Source organism: Pelodiscus sinensis, chromosome 2 (genome assembly GCF_052426305.1).
Source record: "Pelodiscus sinensis isolate ZL-2025 chromosome 2, ASM5242630v1, whole genome shotgun sequence".
In the NCBI taxonomy this organism is placed as follows: Eukaryota; Metazoa; Chordata; order Testudines; family Trionychidae; genus Pelodiscus; species Pelodiscus sinensis.
The window spans coordinates 87,288,648-87,300,763 of record NC_143053.1 but is presented as its reverse complement, the minus strand read 5'-3'; the positions used below and the strand labels follow the sequence as shown (position 1 = coordinate 87,300,763).

The 12,116-nt window shown below is 41.8% G+C and overlaps 1 protein-coding gene across 2 annotated transcripts in view; it reads right to left on the bottom strand.

Moving 5' to 3' along the window:
* Positions 1-12,116, bottom strand: part of RAB31 (RAB31, member RAS oncogene family) — a 78,189-nt gene that overhangs the window by 41,959 nt on the left and 24,114 nt on the right. For both annotated transcript variants that reach the window (XM_025181869.3, XM_006117467.5), the window contains exon 2: positions 1,567-1,646. In XM_025181869.3, the coding sequence (XP_025037654.1) occupies positions 1,567-1,646 (80 nt within the window). The remainder of the gene's footprint in view (positions 1-1,566; positions 1,647-12,116) is intronic.

Sequence of the window (12,116 nt, the reverse complement as noted above, 5' to 3'; positions counted from 1 at the left end):
CATTTAAAACTAGAAACTCTTGAGAGGTAAAAAGGAAACTTACACAGTTCAGTAGAGGGAACTAAGAGGCTATTAGTGAGGGGATAGACACCACCATGAAGAAGAGGATTACTTACCACAAGAGAAACTAATTTATATGAATTTATTGGGTCCATGGCTCCTAGAATAGGAAACAATGGCTCAGGTTCTGTTCATTTATGTAAGTGCAAAAGCTACTATATATTTGAGATTGTTTCTGAGCAAGCCTGTCTGTCCATCTGTTTGTTCAAGAACTCCCCCTAAACAGTAAGAGCTCGGACCGCCAAATTTGGTATGCAACTTCCTCTTATCATAACTTAAAGCAAGGTACAGGGTTTGGTTGTGCCAAGAGAATGGGACATCCCTGGAATAAAACTGTTTCTCATAAATGGAAAGGGAGGGGGCCGCTAGAAGGGATAGTTATACTGTGTAATGACCACAGGGTGCAACAAGGGGTCAGAGACAAGAACCAAGACAGCTATAATTCCATTGGGGCAGCAGGTGGCAGGAGTAGAGGTAAACTACCCACCTGCCCTCCAGCCAGCACAGCTCTTGCCACAGCCAGTCCTGGGGAGTATCTGCCTGGGCAGCATGGCTTCTGCTGCGGCCAGTCCCAGGGGGCTGCCACCTGACCAGCATGGCCTTTGCTGGCTCCTGCATCCTCTCACACTCCAATCCTCTCCTCACTCCCCAACCCTGAGTCCTGCACTCCACTACACCCCAAGATCCCCACCCTAAGCCCATCCTCACCCCCGAACCCTGACTCCAGCAGCCCTCACATCCCCAGAACTCTGCCCTGAGCCCTTCTTCACCCCCTAGCCCTGACTCCTGCACTCAGCACATCTCCAGCCCTCTGCCCTGAGCTCCCAAAATCCCCGAGCTCCTGCCCTGACTCCTGCACTCCCCACACCTCCAGTCCCCTGTCCTGAAGGACCTGAACAATGCTGGGTAAGCCTTCTAGTTTAGTTATAAAAAGAGAATTTGGCCTTAAATCCCATCCTGCTTTCCATGAGAACTGCATAATCTGGTCCTGACTTACTCAGGTTTCCTGGCCACTTAGCACACTGAAAGGGACATTTAGTGGCCTGTCATCATCACCCAGCAAGCAGACTTAAAGCTAGCACTGTTTATATTATGCCATAATTGTAGTCGGAGCTTAGAGGGTAAAGAGCCTCCAGTCTAGAGTTATGAGTCTGTACAATACAAAACACAGAGTCGTGCTGAGTGTTTATGACAGCTTCACAAACCAAGAGACTGATTAGCTGTTGGTAAGAAAGAAGCATGGTGAATATTAATTGAGAGGTCATTATAAATGGAAACAATGACATGAACAGAGAGTGAGATGAGAAAATGAAAAAAAGAGAAAGAGAAGTTTACTTGTTTACTTGGAATATGAAGAGCAGAACAGGGCATCAAAGAAGTGAGGGGAAAATGTGGGTGAGTTTCGCAGTCTTGAATATGGGGGAGAGAAGACCCTTGTGGTAGAAATAATAAGATGATTTTGGTAGCAGTGAAGCACTTAAAAAAAAGATTATACAGGGTACTTACCCAATAGTAGGGCTGATATTGTGATCAAAATGATCCTGGACGAAACGACAAACTATACTCGATTTCCCAACCCCAGTATCCTGCAATGAAAAACCAATAATATATTCACAAGGTATAAATACCTAAACTTCAGTAGAAAAATTCATTGATCGGATGAGTTATGAATTATGAATATGAATTATGAGTCTATTTTTTCAACAAAAAAGTACAAACTTAATCTCCAGGCAAGTGGAGCAGGTTAAGTGTTAAAAAAGAAAACAGTTCATTCATTATTTTTGTGTCACTATCATAACTGGTGTTATTCATTTAACTCTTCTGCCTTTCTAAAATTCCATCCTTTTACAACTTCACAACTCTTTTGGAGGGGGTATTACATTACCATTCATAATATGTCACTGGTTATGAAAGTTTAAATATAACTATTTACTTATTCAAAATAAAATAAAAAACCTGCATGTTAAAATCCATAGTTACTTTGCTGAGCAAAACCAACTTTCAGCCAATTAGTTTTTTGGGTGTTTGTTATTGCCCAAGTACATATGTTTCCAAAATAAATAGCTAACATAAAATCTTTTTATTATGAAACGAATAAGTGCCTTTCTCAGCGTTCATGGTATATGATGCTAAGAACTGAGTGACTTTAACCACCCAATATATGAAATAATCCTCTAGAAATACACTGGTAGGATGCGTTATGGAATCTATGAAACAATGTATTTATAAAAAACAGAAGGACAAGTGCACTGCCTGTTTTCTTTACTGGTACTAGTCTCATTCTTACCAGTCAGTAGCAATAAATACAGGTTGGACCTCCCTGGTCCAGCACCCTCGGGACCTTACCGGTCCCAGATGAGGGATTTTGCTAGACCAGGGAAGGTAATTTTTGGCCTCCCTGCCAGTGGTCCCACCAGCCCAGGCCCAACCACTGGCCCCTCAGCTAGGTCCCCCACCCTGCCACCAGCACCACTGCCCTGCCAGCCTCACCGGACTTCCCAGCCCCGCAGGGCAGCTTGCTGCCAACAGCCTGCTGCTCTGCTGGCCATAGGGCTCCAAGCCGTCAGACTTCCACCAGGGGCTAGACCAGAGAGTCCCAGTTTAGAGAGTTTCAACCTGTACTAGGAGTACTGCATACACAGCATATTCAGAACCTGTGGATAAAACAGGGAAGGAAAGAAGTTCCTTGCATTATACCACAGCAATTCTTCCTGCCAAAAATGCATTTTCCAATACTTCTTGACCACTCCACAGAGTGGTTCAATAGTGGGGGTTCATTAAGATCCAGTAGAACTGTACAGGGCCGCTTCTAGAGGTTGGAAAGATATCAATTATCTTTTTAATAAACGGACATTAACAATGAGAGTGAAGGCCCAATCCAACTAATTAAATGTCTGTGGGAAGACTCCCGCTGATTGCACTGGAAATGAATCAATCTTATGATCAATAAACATTTGTGTCCAGATTTCTAAAACCATTTTATATCTATTATATATTTTGAAGAGTTTTTTTGTTTGTGGATTTGTTTGTGCAAAATAAAGTCATGCTTCGCAATTAACTAACAGATACCAGATTTTGCATAAACAATACTGCCACTTAAATTAGTTGAATGCACTATTTTTTACACTGGAATATGCTGAAAGTTTTAAATAATTATTTCTGTTTTCATTAGAAAAAAGTCATGCCTATTATAATTAGAGTTAATAAAATATTTGCTAACAAAATTAAAATCAAGTCGCCTACTCAACTGTCATTTTAGTAAAAAGAAAATTTTTACTCTTACAAATCACAAAATAATTCAAATTAGTTATGGAAAGAGTAATGGAAGCTTTATGAGTTTCTGATTCAAATTTACAATCAATAGTAATTATTCAATAAAATTAATAATGTTTGAAGTTGAAATCCTACACATTTAAAACATTTCTTTTACGTCCCTTTTGCAAGCACATTAATAAAAAATGATATTACATATATTTAATTTCTTGAACCTTCTTATAAGTGTAATCTACACATCTAGAATGACTTTGCCTGGTCAACCGTCAGCCTCACGTACTAGTATTTTATAATTGACAGGTTTTCAAACTGAGCCAGGGCAATACTAATGGCACCATACAAATAATTACGCAAAACTTTGCCTGTTTTTTTCTGTAATCATTTTTGCCAACCTTTATCTTCTTTTTCAAAGATGGAAAAAAAATCCAAGTATTTAGATTCCCTCTCTCTTGTTTAAATAAAACTATACTAATAAAGTTTCCAACTTTGCATATTGGAAAACCATAATTTATACTCTCATCTCTAATTCCAGGCTGTCCTTACTTGGTCTGCTTCCAAGTACAATAACTCAGTGCAGCTGGTTGTTTATCTGCAATGTGCAATCGATACACAAAGTTCAAAAGAGAGCAACAGTATTGAAAACCAGCCTAGCAAATTCCAATCAATAGCCTCAACAACCACTGCTACTATTCCCAAAATTCACCTTCTTTATTAATTCCATCTGATGTTCGTGCATAGTCATCAAACCCAGGATAGTGCAACCCATTTTAAGAAGTCCTCTGAGGTAACACTGAATAATAAAATTATTATTCCAGATTTTAACTGTGATTTAGAAAAGCAAAACAAGCTCGGAAGAATTACATTTCCCTTTCGTGGCTAAGTTGTTTCCTCTCCAGAGGTTAAAATTAGACATGATCTCAGGGACCTGATGCCACCCCAGTGCCATACGTATTTATTTCCAGCTGCCTTTATAGGCCAGTGGCAAGTGCAATTACAGCTCACCAAAAAAGAGGGGTTTGGTCTTTGGCAGGACTGGGGAATGTACAAGCTGAGTTTGGAGCTCACCTCATTTTTCTAGAAAATACAAAATCTTTATCAACTTTAAACTTTTAGATTTTTTTCCCCCTCCTCAGACATTTACAATAACTAAGCTTTAGTGGTTTCTATTTCTCTTACATCCTTCACAGCAATTGCAGCTAAACTTAGATATGTGCCAGCCACCCAGCCTGCAATTAAGTAGCCTCCAGCTTAAAGGCACTCACTCTCAGTCTGTACCCATGTGACTGCTTCGACTAGCCCTTAGAATATATTTAGAGCAGCATTTGTGGGAGAAGGGAATAAAATGCTGATCATCATTCCATAGTTAGTTTTAAAACTATTTGGACAATTTTAATATATTCTCATGTACCTGTCAAACGGGTCACCCTCCCACTCTGTTGCAACTTGGAAGCAGATTGGGATGTGTGAACTTTCCATACAACGCTTAGGAAAACAGTAGAAATAGTTTATTGCAAAACAGAGTCAAAGTTTACTAAACAGAGTAGCTATTGCCTTTAAATTAATGGAGATTGCCTATCTCCTAGAACTGGAAGGGACCTTGAAAGGTCATCCAGTCCAGTCCCCTGCCTTCACAGAAGGACCAAGTACCATCCCTTTCAGACAAAGCTTGCCGAGGCCACAGGAGAGAGGACAGTTGCAACGAAGCAGGTGGGAGGAGCAACAGTTTGTGATGGCATCTGCTGCTTATTGGCTAGCAATATGTGCATTCCATTAAAATAGCCTAAATACTAGAGCTGCAGAAAATACTTTTGCTACCATCTGCTTTAGTATTTTGCTCTGCTGTATTCTCAGCTGTCCATAAGCCTTGTTCCCTCAAATCTGTTGAAGTTCCTTGTCTTGCCACCAGGGAAAGACCGGATTTGTTCAGGCTGGTAACACCAACGTCCAACAACCTTAATCTTCAGTTCACTGAACGTAAGTATACAAGAACGGCCACACTGGGTCAAACCAAAGGTCCATCCAGTCCAGTATCCTGTCCTCTGACAGTGGCCAATGCCAGATGCCCCAGAAGGAGTGAACAGAACAGGTAATTACGAAGTGATCCCTCTTCTGTCATGCATTTCCAGCCTCTGACAAACAGAGCCTAGGGACACCATTCCTACCCATCCTGATTTGTAAGTATTGCTGGACCTGACCTCCATGAATTTATCTAGTTATTTTTGAATCCCAAGCTCTGCGCTTTACCAATTTGTATCTCATAAAATCTGGTCCTTTGTTTTAGTTAGACTGTGCTGATATACATATTCAACATACCACACATGCCAGATGGCAGATCCTCAGCTGGTGTAAGCAGCCATACCTCGATTGACTTGGATGAAGCTAGGACAATTTACAGCAGCTGAGCATCTGATAGCAGGAATCAAGCTGCACTCTAAGGAATGTAGTCTAATTACCCAAAAGTCATCATCCTTGTACAAACAGAGGAGCGATGAAGGGGAGGAATTTTTTTCTTTAAAATAATCACAAATAATATATATAACTCCATATGACAAGGGATCCAATACATAAAGTCAGTTCAGATTAAAGGGATATTTTATGCATGCCTGGGGTGTATGCACAAATTTATATACTCTCATTTTAACCAAGTTATGCTTTAGCAAGTAGATATAGCTAATGGGACTAGTGATATGTTTTGCTTTCCACCTTGTTCTTTTTCACAATACTTAGTCATCACTAGTCAACGCAGGATAAACACATCCATATCGGTACAACCTGAGATGTACAAAGCTCAGCAAACAGGAGAAGGAAGACAGTCCATAGCATCAAGTGAACCTCTCTACATGTTCAAAGGGAAAAGAACCCAGAGTTCAGAATTTTATCCTAATCTCCCTCAGTAAAATGGGTCTGGAACTCTGATGAGACAGGCCAGTTTTAATTTTATACAAAACTAGGGTGCTCTGTCCCCTGCTCGCTACACTCACCAGCTCTCCTCTGTCCACCAGATCGTGGCCTCTCCACCTACTTGTGCCATAGCAGGAGGGGGACAGCCACCAGCCCTTTCTGCAGCCAGATGGGGGCTGGACCACAGGGCCCACTGGGAGCTGAATGACTGGGCGGGGCTGATTAATCACTTGTGAAGCTTTGCTGCCCCACAGCTTAAAGGGAACACTGTCCATCGCCCATTGTAAATGCACTTTCTACATCCTAAAGTTGTAGTCTAAGCAAGAGTTGACTCTAGGGTTGCCAACTATCTAATCACCCAAATCCAAATCCCTTTGTCCCACTCCTGCCCTACTCTTTTCTGAAGCCCCACCCCCAATTACTCCATCCCCTCTCCGTCTGTCATTTCTCTCCCCACCTTCATACACTTTCACTGGGAAGGGGCAAGGGTTTGGGATATGGAAGGGATTAGGGCTCTGGGTGTGAGTTTGGGTGTAGGAGGGGGCTCAGGGCGGTGGCACAGAGTTAGGATGCAGGAGGGAATGAGGGGTGCGGATTCCAGCCATGCAGTGCTTACCTCAGGCAGCTCCTGGGTGGCAGCACATCAACGCTAAGGCAAGTTCCCTGCCCGCCTTGGCCTCATGCTGCTCCCAGAAGCGGCCAGCACATCGCCCTCTGAGGCCCCTTGGTAATGGGGTGGGCAGGTTCATCCACAGGCTACTGCGGCTCTTCAAAGAAAAAATTGCGGCTCCCGCACCTGCAACTCTGAAAGGGGCAGCCTGTTTCTGTTTTGGTTTGGGTTTTTTTGCTTGACCAAATGCAGCATCCGGGGCTTTTTTTTTTTCTCAACAACTTTTTTCCCTCAGCTCTTTGCGCTGTTTCACCACTATTTTGGCTTTTCAACTGTAGTGGGTTGGCCACTCCTGCTATAAATTGCTTGAGCCAAATTCTCTGTCACATCAGCTGAGCTCCATTTATCAATATGACAGAAATGGAGTGTTGGCCCTCTCTTTTTTTAAGTGGTAAAATTTCATCAGTTTATGTAAGACTTTACTTACATGTAGCAAATATTAAAAAATCTGAAACTGTCAGAAGAAAAAATCTCTTTTTTGTCACCCATAATTTCAAAACAATTTAAATGATTTTTAAATGGGAACAAAATCTGCCTCTGGACAGGCAACCCATATGCCAAGCTTACAATCTGGAAGGACAGAATTTAACCTTCTGAAAAAATAATTGGTTAGTTTTTTAAAAAATGGAAATGCAAAAAGGCCTTTCATTCTAGCTGCCCTACCAGATGCTGTTGCATAATACATCTAGACCAGACTTGGCAGTTGAGCTTTTGCACATCAAAATATCTGCTCTTTCCACTGTGGAATTTGGCTGTACTTTAGCCTGTGATTTATAGCTTCTATTATAACCCCTAAGCCATTCCCATTAGCTCTTGGCAGCATTTTAATGGCCTCTGGCATATAAAAATTCACACTAGATGTAACTATGTAGAGTGCAATCACACTCATATTGGTGGCTGATTAGCAGCTTATTAGCTACAATGAAGCAAATTGCTATACTGCATCAGAAAGAGTTAGCTGACTTTTCCAGAAACACATTTTAAGCTCTGGTCAGGGCTGGTTCCATATGGAACACAGTTTCCTATCCAGTGTCTGGCACATAGCAGCCTTGAGCCACTCACTCTGATTCCTGTTTGCAAAGATGCCCATCCATCTCAAACAGCAGCTGAGGAGAGTGTCGGGAACACTGCTACCTGTTCGCTCATGCAGCTGCTGCTGTACTGTCTGACTCCCATTCCCAAATGATAATAAAGCCTTTCCATTTTCTGCCTGTCCTAGCACTCTGCACCTGACATTAGCCGTAATGTTAATTGTTACCCAGATGAGCGGGCAAGCACTGCCATTTTTTCCAAGTTGTACTAATCCACTTGTGCTCCTGCAGCCATTTTGAAAGGCTCTGGTGGGCAGCTTGAAGAGCATTTGAACCTGACAGAGGATGTTTATCAGTTGTGTAAAGATACATAAAGGCTGTGTCTACACTGGCAAGTTATTCCAGAAAATCAGCAGCTTTTCCGGAAAAACTTGCCAGCTGTCTACACTGGCCGCTTGAATTTCTGGAAAAGCACTGACGATCTAATGTAAAATCATCAGTGCTTTTCCAGAAAAACTATGCTGCTCCCGTTCGGGCAAAAGTCTTTTTCTGGAAAACTGTTCTGGAAAAGGGCCAGTGTAGACAGCACAGTAGTGTTTTCCGCAAAAAAGCCCCGATCGCGAAAATGACGATCGGGGTTTTTTGCGGAAAAGCGCGTCTAGATTGGCCACGGAAGCTTTTCCGCAAAAAGTGCTTTTCCGGAAAAGAGTCCTGCCAATCTAGACACGCTTTTCCGAAAATGCTTTTAACGGAAAACTTTTCCATTAAAAGCATTTCCGGAAAATCATGCCAGTCTAGACATAGCCAAAGAGTTAGGCACTATAGACTCCTGACCACAATTTTTTAATCCAAGAACGATCCTGCCCAGTAAACTTGTGCTAGCCTTAGACACAGCCTCTGTCTGTCCACAAGCAATTTTGTTTTACAGGCTGGTCTGAAAGTTCTGCTGGAGGCACGATCTACCACCCTCCAAGAGACCAATTCGTGTGTGTTGTGGAACCATCTCAGAGAGACTGTGGTCATTAGCAGCAGTGCTTAGTGAGCATTAAAAATAGCTTGTGCTGGATTTAAAGTGTCTCCATCTGCAATGTGCCAAATCAGCAAATTCCACTACATATTAAATGGGCAGGTGAAAATCCAAGAGCAGTTTACGATGGCTTTCACTTCTGACTCATGAAGGCAAGAGCAGTCTATGCCCTTAAGCTGGGCAAACCATCATAAGGAGAACCTATGCTCAGGTGCTCAAACTCTTTGCTTCCACAGTCAAAAGAATATATATTTCAAAGCGAGGGGATTATTTTGTAAACGTTCTTTTTTCCCCATCTGGGTCAGGCTGGATGCAAAGGACATCATTGACGGGGTATATGTGGTGCTCTTTCCAGAGAAGGTTATTTGATTTCTGAGTGTCTTGAGTGAAACAGACATGAATCATCTACTCACTGAGCAGCACCTCCTCTCTCTGATTTTGAGGGCACGTCTACATAGCAGGGCTAAACTCAAAATAAGCTACGCAACTTGAGCTATGCTAATTACGTAGCTTAAGTCGAAATAGTTTATTTTGAATATGGGCACATCTACACAGCACATATTTCAAAACACGGCACTCTTCTTCAGACTTCCCTTACTCCTCAGACAATGAGGTTTACAGAAGTCGGAATAAGAAGCTCGTTATTTCGAATTTATTTCAAAATAAAGGACTTGCTATGTAGATGCACACTACGTTATTTCAGAATAACTGGTGTTATTCCAAAATAACGCTGCTGTGTAGACATACCCTGAGAGAAGGGCAATCTCAACATTCCACAGTGGAGGATGGGTCTCTATCTCTACAGCCATCTCTCACAAGCTCACATAAAACTGTAACTGCTCAGCATGTCCTTGCCTCTCTATAAAAAACAACCATCTTTGACAGAATTTCTTCCAAATAAAAGTCCCTTCTTCTGGAATTGGCACTTTATTCGCTATCCCTGGCACGTGTACATGCCTGGCATTATATTCTTGCTAACTAGAGCACTGCATGAGATTAGGCACGGTGTTACACCATCAATGCTGTGCAAGAGTTGGTGCATAGCTCTCTGACACAGTTGGCTGCAAGCTAGGCAGGGGAAACAGTGCCTGCTTAATGACCGGTTAAATGCACAGTTGTGTACTCTCCGATGTAAGAGAGATTTGCCAAAAGCCATTTGAAACAACAAAAATGATGAAAAATTTGGCATCTGCCTTCCCTCCCATGATTTCATGTTTAGCTGGTATGTGAAAATGCTCCCTTTTAATGTTGGCATTCAATTCCTTGGGGTCAAAGTACAAACATAGCCATCAAGATTTTATTTTGTGTCAACTACAGTGTTCTTATTCTGCAGGATCTTTCACCTTTTCAATAACATCTCCTGATTAAGGATGTTAAATATTGGTTAATTGAATAGTCAGGTAACCTCATGAATTTTTATCAGTCAGTCAACTATTCTATAATACGCCTTGCTGTATCAGAGGCAGCAGTGCAGGGTATCAGGCTGGAGCTGGTCCACAAGGGGAGCCAGTTTAAAAACCAGCTCCCCTTGTGAATTAGCTGTCTGTTTCCCAGTGTTGCTGCCTCTGATAAAGAGGCATCAGAACAGGGTGGCAGCAACCCTGTTTAAGGTGGGTCTGAGCTCCTGGACCCAGCATGAACCAGAACTTAGCCAGCCTGCCTGGCTCCTAATACACTTTAATTGCAGAGCCGTAGCAAGAGTAGGTTCTGGACCTGGTGCAAGCCAGAACTGAGCTGGGCTACTAGCCAGCCTGCTAAAAAATTTACTGACAAGGGTGGGGGAGGGAAATGCACGTAGTCTATAGCATTAACCTATAAGCTTTTGCTTATCAGTTAATTGGTTAATCAACTATACTATTATATCCCTACTCCTAATAAGAAATACTGCAGTTTTTTCTGTAGTCTATCCATCAGCACCATGCATACATTCCCAGCTGCATGCATGATATGTTGTACGTCTTTGTTTACAGTCTTTTAGTGTATAATATAACATTCCCAATCCTTCTATTATGTCTGTATTCAATAAAGTTGTGAAGGATCAAGTCAATTCTTCCACAGTAAAATCACATATATATCATTTTCAATTGCTGGCCTGATTCCAGGCCTAAGATAGGTGTTCTGTATCCTGTAATAGCTAGAAAGCCAAGCTCACTCCTCTCGCGTGTTGCAGAGTGAGATGACATCTTTTCCCTATAGAAATAGCAAGTCTTGATTTCAAGCACATTTGTCTACTTCATCATCTATCCAGCTGTGCTACATGTAGGAAGGATGCTCTTGTGGTTAAGTCAGTGGCTTGGGACTTGAAAGACAGAAGTTCAATTCTTGATTCAGCTATGGAGTTTCTGTATGACTATGCTTTTAACCTCTCCTGTATTTCAGTTCTCTATGGCTATGTCTAGACTGCAGAGCTTTTCCGGAAAAGCTCTGCCATGTCCAAGGCATGCATCCACTTTTCTGAAAAAAATGTCAGAAAAGCGGATGCATTTTTTTGGCATCCCTGAGAACCTCGTTTTCCAAGGAAGAAGGGATGTTCCAAAAGAGGGTTTTTTTCCAAAATTTGGCCCCATATAGACGTGCCAAATTTCAGAAAAGCCTCTTTCAGAAGTAAATCAGAAAAAGATACGCAATGTGCATACCGCAAATTGTGTTTCTTTTTCCGATTTATCTTTGTAGTGTAGACATAGCCTATGTGTTAAATGAGGATTATAATGGATGCTGTGAGACTAGAATTTACTAAGAATAGTAAAGTGCTCAGCTGGTTTTCTGGATTCAGCATCAAAGGCCATTTTGTAAGAACTGGTGTTCATTTGAAATAAACTAGCCTTTCACTGCTGGTGCAGTTGGGCTATGGATTCAATGCATGTTGGCTTCCTTGGCTGTGTTTGTTTTTCTTTTACTTTCATTGGTTAGCATAATGGTTACATTTAGGGCAAATCAGGCATTTTTCTCTGAGTGCTGGATACTGTCTGTCTGCATGTCCACCTCTGGAAAGCTCACAAAGCCATTTAGGCTGGACATCTGTTACAAAGTTTTGGCACCTTCTTCCTTGTGTGATTATTCAACATGTGGTTTCCTTTCACGTACAAACTACACATCCCACTGTGCGAGTAAGCTCATGCATGCATGGTTTCTTGACTGTGTTTACTTAGAACAA